Below are 23,634 nucleotides of genomic sequence, written 5' to 3' on the forward strand. Positions count from 1 at the left end.
ATTCAACTTTTTGGTTACCTATGGGGCATAGTCTAAAAATATTAAAGCTGATGCGTAGCTTCATGGCCAGCCCTCCTTCGGAAGAGGATCCTGCTTGTGTTTTACCGCTAGGTATAATCATTTCCTCTGTTGATTCTGACTTAGTCTCCGAAATTGCGGCTGATCAAGTTTCAGCTCCCGGGAGCCTTCCTGAGAACAAGCTGTTTGTTCGACTGCAATTCCGGCTAAGGGTACTCAGGGAAAATCATGACTCTGCACTATCTGGCCATCTAGGCATCCTGGGTACCAAGCACCTCATTGCCAGAAACTATTGGTGGCCTGGGTTGCCTAAAGACGTTAAGGCCTACGTCGCCACTTGTGAACTTTGTGCTAGGTCCAAGACTCCCAGGTCCCGACCAGCGGGCTTACTATGTTCTTTGCCCATTCCCCAGAGACCTTGAACCCATATCTCCATTGATTTTATCACCGATCTGCCTCCATCCCAAGGCAAGTCGGTGGTGTGGGTTGTAGTAGACAGCTTCAGTAAGATGTGCCACTTTGTGCTTCTCAAGAAACTACCCAATGCTAAGACGTTAGCTACTTTGTTTGTCAAACACATCCTGCGTCTCCATGGGGTTCCTGTCAATATTGTTTCTGATAGAGGGGTACAATTTGTTTCATTGTTTTGGAGAGCCTTCAGTAAAAAGTTGGAGATTGATCTGTCCTTCCCCTCTGCCTTCCATCCTGAAACTAATGGCCAAACCGAGAGGACTAATCAGTCTCTAGAACAATATTTAAGGTGTTTTATCTCTGACTGTCAATATGATTGGGTCCCCTTAATTTCCCTCGCCGAATTTTCCCTTAATAACCGGGTAAGTAATTCGTCAGGGGTCTCGCCCTTTTTCTGTAATTTTGGGTTTAATCCACGGTTCTCCTCCGTTTCACCTGGTGGTTCTAACAATCCCGAGGTAGATGTCGTTCATCGGGAACTGTGCACAGTCTGGGCCCAGGTTCAGAAGAACCTAGAAGCGTCCCAGAGCATACAAAAAACTCAGGCAGATAGAAGACATTCCACTAACCCCTTGTCTGTGGTCGGGGATCTGGTGTGGCTGTCTCCAAAAAATTTGCTCCCCGGTATATAGGGCCGAACAAGGTCATTGGATTCCTTAACCCTGTCTCCTTCCGACTGGAGTTACCCCCGTCTTTTCTAATACACAACGTGTTTCATGCCTCCCTCCTGAAACGCTACTCCCCGTCCTTGGCTACCTCGAGGAAACCTCTGGTCCCTGTTCTCACTCCTGAAGGGGTAGAATTCGAGGTGGCCAAGATTGTGGACAGCAGGATGGTCCAAGGCTCCCTCCAGTACCTGGTCCATTGGAGAGGATACGGGCCTGAGGAGAGGACTTGGGTACCCGCCCAAGATGTTCACGCTGGGGTATTGCTCAGGAGGTTCCATCTTCGGTTCCCCAATAAGCCAGGTCCACCTAGAAAGGGTCCAGTGGCCCCTCATAAAAGGGGGGTACTGTAAAGGATCTGCCAGACACCGCTTCTGTGTCGACGCCCGTGGTTAATCAGTCTGCACCTGCTCCTAAGTCTGATAGAGTGACTCGATCTGCTACGACTCAGGCTGGTAGGCTCAGGAGTGGGAGAACCTATCACAGCCTGGCCAGACAGTTCTAGCTCCCGCCCTCGGTCTATTTATACCTTAATTTCCTGATTGTCTGTGCCTGTGATTCTTTCCTGTTTCCTGGCTCTGCTGCTCCTGCTATTGTTATTGACCTTGCTTCATTTTGTCCCTGGCTTTTTTGACTACGCTCCTGCTCTGCGTTTGGTACCTCGTACACTCCTGGTTTGACTCGGCTCGTTCACTACGCCTGTTGCTCACGGTGTTGCTGTGGGCAACTGCCCCATTTCCCTTAGCTTCTGTGTACCCTTGTCTATTTGTCTGTCGTGCACATATTGAGCGTAGGGACCATTGCCCAGTTGTACGCTGTCGTCTAGGATGGGCCGTGCAAGTAGGCAGGGACTGAGTGGCGGGTAGATTAGGGCTCACCTTTCTGTCTCCCTACCCCATCATTACAGTTGCATTTGCAGAGCCCCAGAGGTATCAAAGCAATGGAAACCCACCAGAAGTGACCCCATTTTGGAAACTATACCCCTCATGGAATTCATTTATTGGTGTTATGACCATTTTGACCCCATAGTTCTCACATAACTTATTTGAATTGGGCTGGGAATTCAAACAAAATAAATTTTTTCCAATAATATGTAGTTTTGGCTGAAAATTTCTTATTTATACCCCATTTTGTTGCCCAATTTGTCCTGAGTGCGGCAATACCCCATTTGTGGTGATAAGCTGCCGTTTGGGCCCATGGGAGGGCTCAGAAGGAAAGAACCACCATTTGGCCTACTGGGGATTTTCTGGTGCGAATTCATGTATGCAGAAGCCCCTGAGGTACCAGTACAGTTGAAACCCCCAAGAAGTGACCCCGTTTTAAAAAGTACACTCTTAAGGCATTCATCTAGAGGTGTAGTGAGCATTTTGACCGGAGACATACACCCCATAAACTGTAATGTGGGTTCTACTGGGTATAGCAATACCCTCAATGTGGCTGTTATCAGCTGCCTGGGCATGCAGCAGGGCTCAGAAGGGAAAGACGAGGGGGGATAAGCTGTGCGCAGTGCATCAGGGTAAGTAAAACTGGGGTAGATTAAAAATCAAGGTATGTATGATACATTTTAAAACACTCTTTCATACAGAGCCTTAGTTTTTCGGGACACGTGTCACATTGATATATTGTGTCCTCCATTATCCCCCTCTTATACCAGACTTTGTACCTCTTTTGACTTTTTCCTTTCTTGCCAGTTTGGAGAACTTGGTATGGAGCGTGTGGCCTCGCTTCCAGAAGTACTGGGTGCCCCCCTTCTTGCTCCCTAAAAATTAGTTTCTTGATAACCACCTCTTGAAATTCCAGGAAAGTTCCCCTCTGGCCTGCACATCGACGTAGCACGTACGCATTGTACGATGCCATCTGTATGATGTGCACGGCCAGCTTCTTATACCACAGTGCATGGCATTGTAGGGTTTCAGGACTTGATCTGACAAGTCCACTCCTCCCATGTACCTATTGTAGTCCAGGATACAGTCTGGTTTGGGGTTCTTTGTACGGGTACATGGGTACTGGTGTGGGCATGTATTGTCAATACAAGGACATCTCTCTTGTCCTTGTGCTTGAAACACAATATGTTGCTGCTAGAATGTGCCCTGCTCTCACCCATTCTTGTTTGCCCAAGCAGAGTCTTAGGGAGGCCTCTCAGATTTCTTCTAGCAGTGCCGCATGCCGCAGTACTTCTGGAAGCGAGGCACTTGAAGAGTGGGACGATGGTATAAAAATTATCCAGGTAGAGGTGGTAACCCTGGTCGAGCAGTGGGTGCACCAAATCCCACACAATTTTTGTATTAACTCCCAGTAAGGGGGGCATTCTGGGGGATGAATACTGGTGTCCTTCCCTTCATATATGCTAAATTTGTATGTATACCCTGATGCACTCTCGCACAGCTTATACATCTTCACACCATACCTTGCCCTCTTACCCGGCTGGTACTGGCGGAATTGAAGCCTCCCTTTAAAATGTATCAAGGACTCATCAATAGAAATACAATTCTCGGGGGTGTATGTTTGGGAAAACCGGGCACTGAAATGGTCTAATAGGGGTCTCCGTTTATACAAACGGTCAAAACTGGGGTGATCTCGGAGTGGGCGCTGCTCATTAGGAGAAGCGAAGTATTGCCTCATTTTTATTTTTTTTTAGGTTCCAGTTCAGTTCTGAAGTTGCTTTGAGGGCCTATATATTAGAAACCCCTATGAAACACCCCATTTTAGAAACTAGACCCCTCAAAGTATTCACAACCGCATTTAGAAAGTTTATGAACCCTTTAGGTGTTTCACGGGAATTTAGCTCAAAGTAGAGGTGAAATTTGCATATTTATTTATTTGTCACAAAATCCTTTTTATACCATTTTTTTCTATAACACAAAAGGTTTTAGCCGAGAAACGCAACTTAATATTTATTGCCCAGATTCTGCAGTTTTGAGAAATTTCCCACATGTGGCCCTAGTGCCCTAATGGACTGAAGCACCGGCCTCCAAAGCAAAGGAGCACCTAGTGGATTTTAAGGCCTCTTTTTTATTATGCACCATGTCCGGTTTGAAGAGGTCTTGTGGTGCCAAAACAGTGGAAACCCCCCAAAAGTGACCCCATTTAGGAAACTAGACCCCTTGAGGAATCCATTGTAGTTTTCTTGGGGTGCATGTGGCTTTTTGATCAGCTTTTATTCTATTTTTAAGTGGTGTGGTGACTAAAAAACAGCAATTCTACTATTTGTTTTTTTATTCTATGTTTTTTTACAGCGTTCACCGTGCGCTATAAATGACATATTCTCTTTATTCTGCGGGGCGATACGATTACGGCGATACCAGAGGTTTATAGTTTTTTTTATGTCTTATGGCGTTTGCACAATAAAATACGTTTTGTAAAAAATCATTTGCTTTTTCTGTTACCTTATTCTAAGAGCCATAACGTTTTTATTTTTCCATCAATAAAGCCGTGCGAGGACTTATTTTTTGCGTAACGAACTGTAGTTTCCATCAATACCATTTTTTGGTACATGCGACTTTTTGATCTCTTTTTATTCCATTTTTTGGGAGGTGAAGTGACCAAAGAATTGTGATTCTGGGACGGTTTATTATTATTTTCGTTTACGGCGTTCACCGCGCGGGATAAATAATAAAATAATTTTGTAGTTCAGGCCGTTACGGACGCGGCGATACCAAATATGTATAGTTTATTTGTTTATTTATATATTTTTATTAATAATAAAGGACTGATAAGGGAAAGAGGGGGATTTTTACTTTTAAATCTTTTATTTTCTTATTTTTACACATCTTTTTTTAACTTTTTTTTAACTTTTTTACTTTGTCCCACTAGGGGACTTGAGGGCAGGAGGCCCTGATCGCTATTCTAATACTCTGCACTACATGCGTAGTGCAGTGTATTAGAGCTGTCAGCTACTCACTGACAGCAAGCATAGTGGGTCCTGACGCTGTCAGGACCCACTAGGCTTCCGTCTATGGCATAGCCGGACGCTATTGTTTGGTGTCCGGTTGCCATAGTCACCATCGCCGGCCGCTATCGTGTAGCAGGCCGGCGATGGCAGCTTAACCCCTAAAAAGCCGTGATCGCTATTGAACACGGCTTTTCAGGGGTTAATCAGCGGGGACACAGCGATCGGTCCCCGCTGTAGGAGCTGTGACAGCCGCTGTACGAGACAGCAGCTGTCACAGCTCCTGTATGTGTCGGGAGGACAGCCGAAACGGCCGTTACTCCCGAGACGTACTATTCCGTCATGGAGCGCGAACAGGGCGCTTTCCATGACGTAATAGTACGTCACTGAGCGTTAAGGGGTTAAACGCGGCTTTTAAGGGGTTAATCAGCGGGGACACAGCGATCGGTCCCCGCTGTAGGAGCTGTGGCAACTGCTGTACGAGACAGCAGCTGTCACCGCTCCTGCATGTGTCGGGAAGATAGCCGAAATGGCCGTTACTCCAGTGACATACTATTAGGTCATGGAGTGCGAACGATACAGCTACCATGACCTAATAGTACGTCCAGGAGCGGGACGGGGTTAACTTGAATTGCCACTTCTTTGAAGTGAATATTTTAGAGTTCCCATTATAAGCTACCAAGTGCAAATTCAACACTTGAAATCAGCTCTAGACCTATTATTTCCTTAATTTGACATGAAATATTAAGAAAAGGCCACACCTGGCCATGGAACTGCCTATAATTAAATTGTCCAATTACTTTTGCGCATGTAAAATGTTAAGGGACTTTGTAAAAATTGCTGTAATTCCTAAACAGTTAATGCATGTTGGGAGCACAATGATCCATTGTTATCCAGTTTGCCAGCCTTCTTGTTGACTTACCAAAAGGTGAGCCAGGTCGTGCGTCTTTTGTGACATTAGCACTTTTGCTACTTAAACTAGGGACTTTATTTGTCGACCAGTATGCTGTACAATTTTGACTTTCATTCAGGAAGTTTAAAAGGGGATTACTGGTATGATTCGATTTACTTGAATAAATTGCCTTGTAAGTTACTATATCTGTGACACCACCATTAGTAAAAATGTGCTCCATGATTGACAATGCTGTCCAGGGTGCTTCTTCTGCAATGTGTGCAGTCCTGGTACAACTAAGCGTATTGGCAGAGGTAAAAAGGGGATATAGGAGAAGGGTTGCGCGGCCCATCAAGATATGTACAGGACACTAAATCACAACTCTGGTACTCGCAGCCTTTAGAGTTGCCCAATCACTGAGAACAAAGACAATATTAACTATCTGCGCTCCAGACTATATAGGAAGGGGACCCATTCGTTAAACTTTTGCACTGGGCCCATCAAAGTGTTAAAATGACCCTGCGCCCACTTTTTCAGGTGTTTTATGGTTGAATACGGTAGTCTCCGCAACTTGTCACAGTCCCCAGAACTTTGGTGGCAACGGGGGGCTCATCGGGCAAATCACAGGTACACAGAAAGGAAGATGTCTCACAACGCATGAGGATTTGTAATTTGAAGATTTTATTTGTAAACTACAACACTTTTCAGCATAGTACAAGCTCCTTTGTTGGCTAAAAATCTGACTACAACCCTGAAACCTGTAGTTTGCGGATAAAATCTTCAGGAGTTCCTTCTGTGCTCCGAGACTTCTTTTTTATATATCTTTTTTAGATTTCATGAATGAACCTACGATTGCCACCAGAAGTTCCAGAGACTGGGACAAGCTGCTTCCACCCTTCTGTTCTATATACCTACACTGTTTTTAATTTTATTGTAAATTCATTATGTAAATTCATTATAAAGCGTACCTAACTTGTCAGGTGACTTTTCAGAATAAGCTGTCATATGTGTGTACATGAGGAATACCACTATACCTGACCATTATGACTTAAATACATTTTTTAGCAGGCTCTATCTTTAATTATCTGTTTTCCCTGAGCTAGTGTGCCTAGCTGCTGTCATTTCTGCCATACACTGCACACAATAGAAGAGAACATCATGGTCCATTATATTTCTGTAACACACCCTTAGAAGCAGAAGCAGCATAGAGGTCATCATACAGCAGTAATAAGCAGTGTAGCTGAGAATCCACCACTGAGGGGACTTATAACTCTTACCAGCAGCCTGTGTCTCCTCTCTCTCTGCTGCTGCTCCCCCTCTTCTCTCCATAGACTTCTATGGACAACTGCGTAGTCTGTTTTATCTGCTCTGTAACTAGAGACAGATTTTACTTGACAGCAGGGGGTGGACAGCAGATTACAGGAAGGAGACACCTACTGGCAGTATCTTCACACATAATTTGCTTGGATAAGATGACTAATTTACTTAATGATAAAATTTAAAAGTATATATCAGGTATACTATTACGAAACCTATAGAGAAAAGAGGTCAAGTACACTCAAGATATTACAATAGAAAAACTTCTTTATTGACAAATGCAGGAAACAGGACAATTAAAAAATGAGTCATACAATGTAAATTGGCGTCAGCCCATGTTGTATATGAATATTGATGGTAACACATGATATCACAACTGAGTAACATGGCCCGGGGTCAATACTGTTGTGTATTAGACGGTCTTAAAAGCATATGGCTATACGTAACACAACATAAATAGGCGGTACAGGTGGTGCAGATCCTCAGGTTGAAAACACTATTTGCCTGTTGTGTAGAGTTTATAAACAGTATAAACAAATATATGTGGCCAATACACATGGATGAAATCATTCATATATAAGATACACAGTTTAACAAGTGTTGTATAGTGTAAGTCGTAAGTGTGATTGGTAACACAATGTAGTATATCTAAAGCAAATACAGGTAAAGAGTCGAGTACCAGGTCATATTGGGTTATATGTGTGTTCTCCTCAGTCTATAGTTATAGCTATTTGTGTTACTTTGACTTGTATAAACATATAAAGATATATAGTCTTGGAGTTCACACGATTCCTGCTTGTGTACATGTTGGTTATATATACAGGTATACTATTAGATCAGTATAAATTGTTTTAAAATTAGTGTCCATTTACGGTAATATTTTGCATCCTGATCTATTGTTCAGCTCTTCATTGATTTCATTTTTAAACACTGAAATTGTGCAAACAAGACTGCCACCTCATATCCTCTTATTGAATATGTTGGAGGTTTATAGAATATTCCACCGCTTGTGAACTGTTGCTTTCTGTACATTTTTAAAGCTAGAGAACATGATGTCTCTACAGATATGTGGACATCAGCAAGGTTTATATTATATAGGTAATTCTGACATTGAACCAGTGTGGTATTGAAGTGTATATTGGCTTTTCTTGTATATTGTATTTTTGAAATGGCCAATCAAAATTTCTGAAAAAATTGAGTGTAACGCATTCTTAGCTCCTTTCTGATTTTGCATTTTTAAGTACTTTTGCTATAGGTTTCATCTTTGAAATTGGATAACATCAAGCAATTCAATACCTAATGGGTTCCCCAAACAATTTCTATCAAAGGGGTTTTCCCACCAGGGACATTTATATCATATCCACAGGATCCCCTTAAATCCTGTTCTAGTTTTCTGTGTTCCAGCTGACGCTTGTGATTTCCGATCATGTAAGAAGAAAACCATGTAGCTTGCTGAGTTACGCCGTTTCCGTAAGTCCCATAGAAGTGAATGGCAGTTACAGGAACCGCGCAACTCGCATGCTGCGCTGCTTCCGTAACTGCCATTTACTACAATGGGAGTTATGGACATCGCGTAGCTCAGCAAGCTACACTGTTTTCTTCTTACATGGTCGGAAAACACAAGCGTGAGCGGGAAAACAGAAAGCTAGAACAGGGTTTAAGGGCCCCATTGTAGAGATAGGTGCAGGTCCCAGAGGTGGGACCCACATCTATCTGATATTTATGTCATATTTTGTGGATATGTCACAAACATTCCTGATGGGAAAACCCTTTTAATGGCCTATCCTTATTGTAGGTCATCAATATCAGATCGGTGGTGGTATGACTCACGGCATCCCCGCCGATCAGGTAACTGACAGGGCCACAGGGACGAACTCTGCTGTCCCTCCATAGCTTATCAGGCACAGCACCTTAAACTTCTGTAAAGTGCTGGTAAACATTGAAGAGGCTGTGACGTTCCTCGCCACGGCACCTTCAGTCAGCTGATCGGTAGTGGGACGGGCAGTCGGACCCCACAGATCTGATATTAATGACCTATCCTAAGTATAGGCGATCAATATAAAATGTCCAGAGAACCCCTTTAAGTTGGACATTGGAGCGATTGTGGGTGCATAGTAGACCACACTAAACGAAAGAACTACTACTGTATTAAAGTTCAGCTATGAAAACGTATAAACGTTAACTTTAGTTTAGAGTGCATTTAGTTAGAGCAGCACAATTGTGTTTTTCAAAGAAACAAGTAAAAGTGAAACGACTGTTACCATTTATTATGTTTAAAAAAAAATGCAACCTACATTAAGTAATCATTTAAGTGAAGTTTGACATTAACATTTCATGTAGTATCGACCGTATCGAGGAAAGTGTAATATATTGTTCGTATGATTTATGGAAGTGATTTATAAGATTATTAATTTTAACTCTGATCTTATGTTGTTGTTTGTTTTTTTTATATCCTGCGTATGACTACATTAACTGGAGCCTTTATTTAGATGTTTTGATGTTTTTGTATGATAGATTCTAGCGAAATCTAAAGGGCTGGACTGGAAAAACCTGATGAAATTAGGAGATCTCCAGAGCAGACTTGGTGTTACCGTAGAAGAAATGTTGACTGTTGTTGAGGAGGTCCTACATCCTGAGACATATACACGGGAAGAAATATGTGAGACTATGGGAATAAGCTTAGAAGATCTTTGTGCCACAGTCCTAAGTCAAAACACACAGGATGGTAAGCAAAAGATTTTAAATCAAATAAGACTACACAGTTAAAAAATATATATAAGAATATAGTGTTCCTTAGTGGTATTATATTACTACAGCTATGTTTTATTTATGTAATTGCTGTGATATGACTTGATCTCATTTTATCAATTTTTAAAGACAAATTAATATATTATTACATTGCAAGAATTATGTTTGCATAAACACAACAAGTTTTCTCAAACAGCGTTTGCATTTGTGAGCACACTCATGGTGCTCAATTTCAGTAAAGTATAAATCTTTCCAACTCTTAACATTCAGGTTCTTAATTTCTCTTTCCTATGCCATTTTCTTTATTTCTCCTGATTTCCTATATCTTTATCTTATTTTATTCTTCTTGTAGGGCTCCTCCTTTTTTCCCCCAGTGCTTCTCCATTTAATAATCTAAATGTTCATTGCCATTTCTCCAATCCTCTAAAATTTCCATGTTTTTAACTGTCTCACAGTAACTTTTCCATATGAAATATACCTGACGAGTTGACAATGAAGACGACATTTAAGGGTTTCAACTCAATTGTAAAATTGGTCAAAATCCTTTTTTGTATAGTTCTCTACATAGTGTTCTAAAACTGTTTTAAAAATAATAATATGGAATTCAGGAGCCAGTAAGTCCATTTTAGGAGCCAGAAAAGCTCCTTGATGGCCAGAGAAGACTGACATTCATCAACATCAATAAAAGTGACTCCTGGATGTTGCGTGCCAGCATTCATTATTTTATGCATTCGGTTACTAGGATTGTAACGCTGTACTATGATTGCTTGTGCATTTTCTCTAGACGCTTGCAAAAAGTCGTTTTATTTTTGACAGATATGTAATTTATTTAGTTGTAGTTGCTAGGAAGATTTAAGTCTCCTATTGTTATAGCATATCTACATGTACGATTGTACACAATACATTCAATAACTGACCTGTGTGTGTGTGTGCGTGTGTGTGTGTGTGTGTGTGTGTGTGTTCTCTTGTGTGCACTCAGGAAATATGTTAACAATTATCAGCTTTAAATAATGCGACATGCACATTTACGTCTGCAGCACGCCCTGTTCTGTACACTGTAGTGAGATAGTAATAATTAAAACATGCTACACACTCTGTTCTAATTCCCTGTGTACCCTAGTACATTGCCCACCCTCAGCACTAGTCTCCCCTCAAAACACGTTTCATCAAGTTTGGGAATCACCGACTTAACCTTAACACACAGATTTTCTTTCTTTTAATCAAGGCCAGCCACTTAATTTGGATATCTTGAGCATGCTGTTTTATAAAGATTACAAAAGATTTTCTGATCTTCTGGTTGCTGTTAAAGAACCATTCTCTTTGCCAATATATAACGTGCCGAGCTGAGAGAACCATAAAGTTTTTTAAGGTAATCTGGCCAGCACAGAATTGTTTTACCAAAGGGTGGTCTAGGAATCAGTCACAGTCATTGGCAGAGCTTTCACAATGAAATTGAAAACAGACGTGTTTGTGCTTCATTCTTTGGGTTACTACTGTTCAATGGTGATTTACAAGAGTGTGTGAGCTATGGAAATCTCTCACGCAAGTCCACATACATCTTAAATGGATGCAGATTTTCAAATCTACTTTTTTCCTATCACGTCATAATTGGATGAATGGTTAAGCAGAAAGTCACAGGATTAAATTAGTCTCTGTGGGTTCTTGTATGTTCTCTAATGTGCTTTCATGTGATCTAAATTACCATGGGATAGGTACCTTCTGCTTTGATAACTGTAACTGACAGGACATGCTTGTAATTTGATCGTGTTTTGCAGCACCACATTTTAGAAAGATCTAGGAAGTATATAGCCCATCAAGCTGCAATTTTCTAATTATATTTGTGGTTAAAAAAAGCAAAGAAAAAAAAAAGATTATATAAAAAGGGTGTTTAAAGAGCAATTGCTCTGTGCCGGTATGTACCGATCATGCAATTCGATAATGTAGTTAATTTACTAGAATTTGCCTCTCCCTAGGACAGGGGTCAGCAACCTTTGGCTCTCCAGCTGTTGTTAAACTGCAATTCCCAGCATGCCCTGGCTGCTTTTTGATGGGAGTTGTAGTTTCACAACAGCTGGAGCGCCGAAGGTTGCTGACCCCTGCCCGAGAATGAGATGAGGCAAAAAAGTGACAACCCTATAAGAGGCACACAGTGGCGCCGAAAGAGGTTATCAGTCCACTTCAGAAGTACATAGAAGTCTTTAGGTAAATGGATCGCTTAGCCATGCAGAAGACTGCCCCTGGCTAGCAAATTGAATTCTGCTTTTTGCCAAATAAGAAATGAGAATACAAATACAGTATAAGTACAGTAAAAATGCGCTCCAAAACATCTGCAAACCGTTTTCACTCTGGTTAACTAGGTAAATACAGTCGCTTAAGTTAGCAAATTATCAGGGAAATAGCAAACAAATCTCTGAGGAAGGAAACCAGAAATATCTAAAACCTGTTGGAACTCTTTTGTTCTATGGAGGGTTCCATACCACATTCAGTGGCAGGTATACATGGATATACAGTAGTAGTGGTGTCATGCAGAGGAATGCCACCTGTACAGCTTATTCACTTTTCAAGTCAACTTTTTTATATACTTTGGATATTCAACACAAAAAGGAAAACACAGAAGCTAAAGTAGCACAGATACATACATATACATCTTTATTCAAGTATCAACATTTAAAAAAAAAAAAATCTATAAAAGAGACTTAAATATGGGAATACACAACCACAGAATGGTGTTCACCGGTTAGTATATAGTGCAGTCATACATGTAATGGTATATGCATTTACGAAAAAAAATGTAGTTGCAAAATGTAACCAGATACTGATGCAAAGCACAAACTCACACATTTATGAAGTAACATTCATTTGTCATTATTAAAAGACCTAAGTAGGTAATAAAGTGCAAGGCAATAGGTACTTGCAAGTTACAGACCAGGAGGGACACCGCATCCCAATGCGCGTTTCGCCCTCACTTCGACATTGCGACCATTCTTTGAAATCCAGTTAGTGGATACTACTTACAGAGATCCAAATTGTTTGTGCGTTCTTGCTAGGAGGCATTAGTGTTACATTGTTTTTGTGCACAAGGATATATTTATGTATTTGCTAACTTAACCCCTTGCTGCTGCCGCTGCCAGTTTAATCTCTTTAATTTTTTTTTTCCTACTCGCCTTCCAAGCGCCAAAACTTTTTTATTTGTCCGTCGGCATTACCCGTATGAGGGCTTTTTTTTTTTTTTGCGGCACACGTTGCATTTGTTAATTGCACCATTTAACGTACCATATAATGTATTGAGAACAATCTTTAAAAAAACATTTTATGAGGTGAAAATGAAAAAAACACAAAGTTCCGCCATAGGTTTTTGGGTATTGTTTTTATGGCTTTGGCTGTGAGATAAAAATTACATGTTAACTTTATTCCGCAGGTCAATACAATTACATCAATACCAAATTTCCATAATTTTTTCTTTTGTTTTACTATTTTTACAAAATAAAAACAATTTGTCACATTCTGAAACCCCTTCACTTTTTTATTTTGCCTTCCATGTAGATATTATTGGTCCTGTATTAGGGTAGATACTACTTTTCGATCTCTACTTATTCCATTTATTTGGAGAAGCAAGGTGACCAAAAAACAGCAATTCTGGCATTATGAATCATTTTTTTCCTATGCCGTTCACCGTGCAGGTTAAATAAAGAGATATTTTAATAGTTTAGACTTTTACAGATGCGCGATACCAATTATGTTTATTTTTTTTATTGCTTACATTTTTATGTGAAAAATGGGACACTTTTTTTTTTTTTTACTTGATCTTGATATTAAATATAAATATATATTTTTTTACCATGTGATCACTGGATCTCATATGCAATACACTACACTCTGGCAGGGCCTACAAATCAAACACAGAATTCAGAACTGGAGGCCAGGCTATTGACCACGGCATATAAGGGGTTAAATGGAGGGTCAGAGTTATCTCCAATCCTTACAATTGCAGGCGGCTGTCAGCAGTATAAATCAGCTTGTATGCTATGTAAGTTTCGGGCTTAGCTCCTTAGCCCACACCATATTGTTAGAGTGCACATATTGCCTGCTTTGGACAATGCCTTCTTGTTGTCCACTTTGTTATAAGGGTGCCTTGGCATTAATTCAGTCAGTGTCCCCCTGCTAGTATCCCCATCGATTAGCTGTAATCTGTGAGTAAACCTGGCAGTAAGTGTTTAATTTTGCTGCAATGCCACCACAGGGGAAATTAAGCATTACACAGTGCCCATTCAAATCAATGTGTTGTCTGTGTAATGCAGGACAGAACAGGTCTTCCAGAGCGAGAGATGCTCTTTGTAACTTCTCTTCACTCTCGCCAACAGATAGGGATAAAAATATATATGATATTACATTTGCTTTGCAAGCACAGTTGTTTATATTTTTACTTCTGAACTGTAATAAAATATCAATTACATTTAAGGTATGTTCACACAATGGATTTTTCCAATGGAAAAATCTGTCATGTATTCTGCTGATATTCCATGTTTTCTTCTGATAATGACTGGAACTTGGATTTCTGCCTCGGTTTGGCAGTTTACAGCCACGTTTTCCACACACAGATTATTTCCATTCCATGGAGATTACATGCATGTGGCTTCCGACGCTGTTTTTGCCTCGAAATGCACAGCGGAAACGACATCACGAAGTAGCATTTCACTTCAAGCGCATCGGAATCAGTGTGAAAAATCCCTCGTGTAAACAAGGCCTAAAAATGCATACGTGTTCCTGTACCTAGTCAGGGAGGATCAATTGAAGATTATGTCCCCCTAGGACATAAACTTCACTTGACACAAATGCTGTTAACACCTATGAAGTATACGTTCCCTTTCAGTATTAGGAGGGAGGGTTCAGCACTTCTATCAGGAAAAACTTCCATTTACCCAATAGCTGGTGTTGCTGCCGTATCCACAATCTGAAAGACCCATATTGGTATTTTATTTTTTTATTAAAACAAGACTCATCAACTTGAACATAATGCCCGGGGCCACCGAGCAAAACTGGGTTAGTACAAAAATAGACACTATATACTTCAGGATAAAAGTTAAAAACGTCAACTATTGTGCGTTCGAATATTCCAGTCCATTGTGCTACTTGTTTTTCCGAGGTTTCCAAACACCAGAGCCCTTTCTGATGGATACCCAGGATGACGCGCAGTACTTGTAAATGCACTTCCAAGAATATCCATCAGAACATTGGCGACGGGCGATCCAACGCAGAGGTTGATGGCAGTTTCCACAGCCAGATTGTTTACAAGTAAATAGTTCTGTTTCATGAATTGGATGACATCGGTTTTTATTTGTACCAGCTATAATAGGCTGGAGTGTCTTCTCAAAGAAATATCGATCCATTTTAATTTAAGGTTAAGGCAACCAATCAGAGCTCAGCTCTCATTTTATCTGAGTTTATTAACCCCTATACGCACCACGACGTACTATTGCGTCGTGGGGGGGGGTGATGTTTGGAGCGGGCTCACCTGCTGAGCCCGCTCCGTACGAAGCGAATGTTAGCTATAAAAATTACAATATACTGCAATACGCTAGTATTGCAGTGTATTGTACCAGTGATCCAACGATCGCTGGTTCAAGTCCCCTAGGGGGACTAATAAAATATGTAAAAAAAAAGTTTAATAAAGTTTTTAGTTGTGTCAAAAAAATATATATTAAAAGTTCAAATAAAAAAACCTTTTCCCATTTATCCTCTAAAGTAATGTAAAAAATAAACAAAATTGTATTGCCGTGTCTGTAAAAGTCCGAACTATTAAAATATACCATTATTTAACCCATATGGTGAACTGCCCCATCCTTACTGTCTTTAAGGAACAAGGAACATGATAGTTTCAAGTAACCTTGGCTGGGAAACACTGGCCTATGTGCAATGTAAAGTATACAACGTTTGTGGACAATAAGTAAAGGAGCTTTACTAGCGCTGCTACAAGTGCTTTACTTGGTCTACAGATTGGTGGGGGTCCCAGTGTTTGCATAAATTACATATCTTAGCGATATGTCATTACTTACTGTGATGGGAAAACCCCTTTAACCCATTTATGCATCTTACATCACTAGTGAAAGGCAATTCCACCACCTTGACATACATGTGTGTTATGGTGATTTTGTGGTACAGCATTTGTGCCCATGCGATCACCCGCAGGAAGGTGGCTGTGATTGAAAGATGCAGTTAATGTTCACTAATAGGACAAAATAAAGTCATCATATTCTTTACGGTGATCAGCATAAAAATACAGCTAAGACCCTGCTTACATCTGCATTTTGACTTCTGTTCATAACAGAAGCTACGAAGCAGTGAAAGATCCTGTGTACGATGGATCCCATTCCACCCTACTTGCCCAATTTACTTATAATGGGATCCAACATGGTTTACCGCATATCGACCACAACTATAGTACTACATGCAGGGATATTCTTGCCATCAAATCTCATGGAACTGCTGACTGAGGCACAGGACGGTGCCTAATACAGCTACAACAATATAAAGACAAATTCATTTCTTTAAAAATATACATGTTAATGTCTATGTACACCTTTTTAAAGGCGTTTGTTTGTTTTTTTTGTTTTTTTTAAAAAAAATTTCCATCAGTGTGATGTGATTGGTGCAACTTCCAAAAACTTTTTATGAAATTATTTTTTTTCTTTTTGATATGCAGATGTTTTTTATCCTGTATACAGAGCAGTTGTATCTTGCACTGAATCCTGTATCTGTCAGGTCCGCGGCACTAAGGGTATGTGCACACGATAGCAGGCATTTACGTCTGAAAAGACAGACTGTTTTCAGGAGAAAACAGCTGCCTCGTTTCAGTCGTAAATGCTCCTCCTCGCATTTTGCGAGGCTTCTCTGACAGTCCAAAATTTTGAGCTGCTCTTCATTGAGTTCAATAAAGAACGGCTCAAATTACGTCTGGAAGAAGTGTCCTGCACTTATTTTGACGAGGCTGCATTTTTACGCGTCGTCGTTTGACAGCCGTCAAACGACTACGCGTAAATGACAGGTCGTCTGCACAATACGTCGGCAAACCCATTCAAATGAATGGGCAGATGTTTGCCGACGTATTGTAGCCCTATTTTCAGACGCAAAACGAGGCATAATACGCCTCGTTTACTTCTGAAAATAGGTCGTGTGAACCCAGCCTTACAGGTTCAGTGTCAGCGGGTCCTGAGTGTGTCTGAAACGCAGGATCGAGCTGCTATCGATCACATCTAAGTTCATAACTTATATGCGATCGATCACAGGTGGATCCTGCATGTCAGAGACGTAGGACCCGCTGACACTGTACACAGCATTCCTGCGGTCCTGGCGGATTCAGGTCTTGGCAAACGAAACAGCTGCTCTGTATACAGAATACAAAGCAGCTGTATTTCAAAAAGTAAAAATAGTTTTTAATAAAATGTATTTAGTAACTTGCACCAATCACAATGATGGAGAATTTTATTTAAAAAAAACAAAAAACCTAGTTCAAAAGGTGAACATAGCTTTTATCGAATGTCTGATGATCAGTGATTATTTATTGCATAATGAATAGATCATGTTTTCTAAAACTCTATATTATGTAGAATAACAGAATGTTATGTTATCATGGTACTTACTTCACCGGTACTTCATGTGATAGGAGGCTCAGCAGTTGCGATAATCAGAAACATGTGTAACGCTGGCTGTTTTTTTCAACTTTGTCTGTAAATTTTTGTTAAAGACATTTCAACATAATTGATTGCTGCAGCTATTTCCTCTTTATCCCAAAGAATTTTTTCTCTGTATATATGTATGCATATACAGCCTAGATATGGCCCCCCCTGCTTTCTTTGTGTAACAAGCTGCAAACGTCACCTGTCTTGCTGATTTTGGTCTTTTTGTCATCAGAGCTGCTGGAAAATGAATTCATCATTGGTTATCACCTGGTTTATCTTTTTGGATCTAAGCAAGAAGCCGCACATTTTGTAGTACAAGACTTTATTTTTAAAAATACATCTGCATTATATAATGATACTACATTTACATGATTGTCCATAGCCGCCAATCATATTACAGCCTTCATTTTACATGAGGCCTTATTTTATTAAACTATCAAGTTTGGATTTCTTGCGACTATGTCGCGAGAAACTGCGGCTTACAACGCGGCTGCATTCACTTCTATTACTGTGATGCAGCCAGCCCGATATTGCAATCTCTGGCCGTGCGTCCTATGTCGCAACCAGAGTTGCCATGTAGCCCTAGCCTTATATTTAAATAATAAATATTATATTTTTCTAATGTATTCCACCAAAACGAATCTAAAACATTTTGGAGAATTAATATATGTTGCTAGGTTGATAAAATTAAATTGAGTATAGATACGTTATATTTATGTACTCCCTGGTCCGTAAAATCTATTTTCTTAGAAAAACTGGGAAATACATTATGTAAATTCAGAAGCAAACTATATTTCCCAACCAAGACACTGTGCAACTGCATGATCAGCGTAACCCTCCCATTATATCAGGGACTGTTGCACCATAGCTGCAGTACATTGTACTATTTGCACCCCAACAAAGTTACTTTATATGCAGAGTTTTTATGTTCTTCTGTCTGCATGTTTTGCTTTTTTTATTTTTTATCCCACAGTACTTAAAGGGTTGTGCCTTCCTTTTAGGGTACATAGACATCAGATAGGGGGTCCCCCACTAAGTTTTTCGCTCTGGCGAATATAGCCCATCCATGAAGTACATAGATGACTGATCATTTGAATAGTCACCGTGTCATTCTACATTTCCCCTGCAGCATCTGCAACTTCAGAAACCTGCTACCTCTTTAGAAGATGTTGTCCTGGTGAGACAACCCCTTTAAAACTTCCTGGCAGGTACATTGGCTCTCACTAAAATAAGCATGTGCTTGTGTAGGGTAACTAGATGGTAAGTTCCGTGGAGCAGAGGCCAATATTAATACATGTAATGGGTAGCTCTGCAGTATATGTTATTGCTTTCTAAGTAAAATATACTAATGGTAGTATTAATCAATAGGAATGGTGCCTTTTTGTGGAAATGTGTTGATTTTTTCCCCTGAATGTTTCCAACTAGAATTTACACCAGCACATAATTTGAATTATTTTGTGTTGGATTTTCTACATAGTTTAAAATAGATTTTCTACATTTTGCAGTTTTTGGAGACATGTAATTACAAACTATTTATTCGCTAAAGTTTATGGGGTAAGTATATGCTGAGGATTTTGTATAGTTGGTTATATATTTAGTATATTTAGCTTGGATCTTACTAAATGTACAGACAGCCGAAGAATGGTTTAATCAATTCAGACAATACATGGTCCTCTGCCACCAAACATCCACTGAATTTCCACAACAGAATTCTGTGTGGAAAGTCCACAGCATTTACAGTAGCAGCAAAGTGGATGAGATTTACACAAACACGCTGTGGAAAAAATCAGCTGACGAAACGTTTATAAATTGACCTGTGGTCTGGTTTTTAATGTTAATTTATGCCGTGGAATAGTTGCACTTTGCAGTTTTTCCCCATTGAATTCCATGGGGAGGTAAAATGCGCAACAAGTAGCAAATGTTGTGATTTTTACGGCGGAAAAGCTGCTATAATGTGGCAAAAAACGGAAATCTGAATAAAGAACTTTTTGTTTAAAATAAATTTATAAAGTCTATATGAACCCCCCTTGTGTTGTCATGGAAATGGGCTGCAGCATCATCACAGGAGGAAGAGCTGCATGGAGAGCAGAGAGACGCGTTACCATGGCAACGCCTGAGAAGGTAAGTATTGTTTTTTTTCTGCTCTGTATTCTGCAGTGGCGATTCCGGACGAAAATCTCCACCATAATTTGGTGTGGTTTTTCGGCCAGAATACCCTGCAGGTTCTAGGTCAGATACGCTGCATAAAAGTATCCGACCTGTGGGAACAAACTCGAACTATGAAGAACCCTGCAGATATTATTTCTGATTATTACTAAGGATAGAGCATAATGTGTGTGCCAAGGTAGCGAACAGAGACAACTAAGTCAGCATGTGGGCCCCCTTCTGTCAGCAGACCTGCAACTTACATATTTTCATATTTAAAATAAATAAGGACTATAAACAATTGCTGTTGTTTCCCAAAAATTATACTCTTAATTTACCCTTTAGCAATGGGTAACATCTTTGTTAATGGTAGCATCCCTAATGATCAAGGCAGAAGAGGGATTGATGTTTACATCCCTTGTGGGCTACAAGACATTGAAGTGATTAAGGTGGTGTCCGAGGAGAGAAACCACCCCTCAATATTCTATTAAATTCTAAATAAGCAACATTGTTAATAACTTTTATTTCCAAAAACCTCCTGTTTCCCTGTTTGGTCTACCGATCACATGATGCCGATTGCCTAAATGCCTCTTCTACCGCTGATGTCACGCATGTATCACCCATAATCCTGTGCAGCTCTGTGTATGGGTACGTCAGCTCCATCATCCCTATCAGTCGGGTGGTCTTTCAGCAGCTTCAACTAAGCATGTGCCGATCGGCTTCCAAGACACATGCTCAATTCACCATCCTGCCTGCGCCTGGTCTCCACTATAGAAGCTCCTGCTATTCACAGCTCATAATGACTGACTATACGCACTTGATTTGTTTCTCAACGAACAATCAGTCCTTTTTCAGGCACACAGCATGCTGGAAGGGGACTAGTAACACACACACGGACCAGAAGAGCGTATGTCAACAAACGGCCGCGTGCGATGAGTCTAAATTCGGAAGGGAAGCATGATAAAAATTGTATTTTAAGTGGGTTTTGAAGGGCACAATTAATGCGGCAAATATGATTTTTAAAAATCATATTTGGTTGGCAAAAAAACCTTTTTAATAGTAAGATCCCTAGTGAACTAGGGCAGTAAAGATGTTAATTATGGAATCTCTGGTAGTCTACAGCAGTGAATGGATTAATGATAACATCCCTGTTGGTCTAGGACCGTGAAGGGTTTCTGCTGTCCCCCATCCTCCTCTATATGTGACTGTAGTCTGTGTTACCTATGAGAGAACTGTGGAGCATATGAGGAGTGGACTAGAGAAGTCTAGGTATGTGCACACGAGGGCATTACGTCCGTAATTGACGGACGTATTTCGGCCGCAAGTACCGGACCGAACACAGTGCAGGGAGCCGGGCTCCTAGCATCATAGTTATGTACGACGCTAGGAGTCCCTGCCTCTCCGTGGAACTACTGTCCCATACTGTAATAATGTTTTCAGTACGAGACAGTTGTCCGGCAGCGAGGCAGGGACTCCTAGCGTCGTACATAAGTATGATGCTAGGAGCCCGGCTCCCTGCACTGTGTTCGGTCCGGCACTTGCGGCCGAAATACGTCCGTCAATTCCGGACGTAATGCCCTCGTGTGCACATACCCTAATTCTTGTTTTAAAATCCTCTATGGGTTAAATACTATACAATATAGTTGTAACACTCTGTACTGAACACTCCGGGGGACGCCTCAGGACGGTTAACGAGTAACTGCACTTTCATCAAACTTTTGATATGTCATAGAGGCATATCAGAAGTATGGATGGGTGTGGTTCTAGATGCCAAGCCCCCATGAAGGTGAAATGAAGGTGTAGAAGCGCTCAACTGAGGGCCTGTGATCAGCGTTCCCGGTTAGGTTGAGAACGGCTCATATAGAACGCCTATGTGAGCCAACTTCGGGCTGACGAGGAGCACCGATCACAGCTGAAGGTGCAGGGTGCTCGGCTGAGTGCTTCTGCACCTTAATTTCAGCGACGGTGGGGATCTCGGTACTCGGAACCCCACCGATCTAAACTTCTGATATGTTTCTATGGCATATCAAAATTTTGATGAAAGTGTAGTTACTCTTTAAGCAGTGTAGCACAGAGTAGTGGAAAAAAGACTTCAGTTGTAATGACGGGGGTAGGGAAACGGACAAGTGAGCCCTAATCTACCCGCCATTCTGTCCCTGCCTACTTGCAAAGACCCGCCCTAGGCGACGGGGTACAACCGGGCGGCGGTCCCTACGCTCAGTAAGTGCACGAGACAAACAGACAAGGGAACACAAAGCAAAGGGAAAGGGGCAGTTGCCCACGGCAACACCGTGAGCAACAAGAGTGGTGAACGAGCCGAGTCAAACCAGGAGAGCACGAGGTACCAAACGCAGAGCAGGAGAGTAGTCAGTAAGCCAGGGTCAGTATGGAGCAAAATCAAATAGTAGAAGCTGTAGCTGGGCCAGGAAACCACACGAGAAGAATCACAAGCAAAGGAGGAACAGGAAAGGCAGGTGTAAATAGACAGAGGGCGGGAGCTAGCTCCGTCTGGCAAGGCTGCGATAGGCTCTCCCACTCCTAAGCCTGCCATCCTGAGTGGTGGAAGATGGAGTCAGTCTCAGAGACATAGACTCAGGTGCAGACTGATTACCTATGGGAGTATACACAGAAGTTGTGCCTGGCAGATCCTTTACATCAGTGACACGATGCAGACTTGACAGGGGTAACAAGCCCAAGGAATCGCCCTTAAATCCCATGGACTTTGTGAGTTAGATTCCCAGGTTGCGGTCCCCTGGATAGTCCACAATAGACAGTGGGCTGCAGATGGCAGGTATAAACATTTTCATAGTCAAACAGTTCTGGCTCAGTAACAGGCAGGCAATGTGATGTCCAGTAATCAGTGTCAGGAGGCAGAGTCAGGCTGGAGGCCGGTACACAGATAAGTTTGATCATGCAGAAAGTTGAGTCAAACACAGGAACTGACAGGAAAAATGCCAGGAAACTGAAACACTGAAGTAGTTACCCTTTAAGGTCCAGGTAGAATGACATCACATGCCACGCTGGGTCCCGATCCTGCGTCTGGAGCCGTACTAAGCAGAGAAGACCCGTGGTGTCTCATTGCAACGGTGACGCATTGGGTCCGGATGACACACTGCCGAGCAGGTGAAAAGCCGCAGTGGCTCGTTTTGGCCAGTAGCTGTCAATAGTTATACACTATATGGCCAAAAGTATGTAGACACCCTCTCCTAATTATGGAGTTCAGGTATTTCAGTTACACACATTGCAAACCAGTGCATAATACCAGGCACTTAGTCATGAAATCTCCATAAACAAACATTGGTAGTAGTAGGGGGTCGTACTTATTGACTTTAACCGTGGCACTGTCGTAGGATGTCACTTTTGACCACAAGTCACTTTGTGAAATTTCTAATCTGCTAGATCTGACCTGGTCATCTGTAAGTGCCATTATTGTGAAGTGGAAGCATCTATGAGTAACAACAACTTCTACGAAATGGTATACCACACAAATGGACAGAGCGGGGCTGCCAAGTGCTGAATCGTGTGGTACATCAAAATCACCTGTCGTCTGTGGTGTCACTTACTACTTAGTTCCAAACTGCCTCTGGAATTTACATCTGCACAAGAACTGTGCGTTGGGAGCTTTATGAAATGGATTTCCATTGTCGAGCAGCTGCACACAAGCCTACCATTACCATGTGCAATGCCAAGCATTGGCCGGATTGGTATAAATCACGCTGCCACTGGATTCCGGAGCAGTGGAAACGTCTTCTCTGGAGTGATGACTCACCTTTTACTATCTTGCAGTCTGATTGACAAATCTGGGTTTGGCTG

General features: G+C 41.3%; 1 protein-coding gene across 1 annotated transcript in view; it reads left to right on the forward strand.

The window, feature by feature from the left end:
* The window catches only part of GALK2 (galactokinase 2), a 331,206-nt gene that overhangs the window by 271,081 nt on the left and 36,491 nt on the right, over positions 1–23,634 (forward strand). Inside the window, exon 8 of the mRNA XM_075858034.1 lies at positions 9,767–9,977. Within this exon, the coding sequence (XP_075714149.1) occupies positions 9,767–9,977 (211 nt within the window). The remainder of the gene's footprint in view (positions 1–9,766; positions 9,978–23,634) is intronic.

The sequence above is a fragment of the Rhinoderma darwinii genome, chromosome 3 (genome assembly GCF_050947455.1).
Source record: "Rhinoderma darwinii isolate aRhiDar2 chromosome 3, aRhiDar2.hap1, whole genome shotgun sequence".
Classification (NCBI taxonomy): Eukaryota; Metazoa; Chordata; class Amphibia; order Anura; family Rhinodermatidae; genus Rhinoderma; species Rhinoderma darwinii.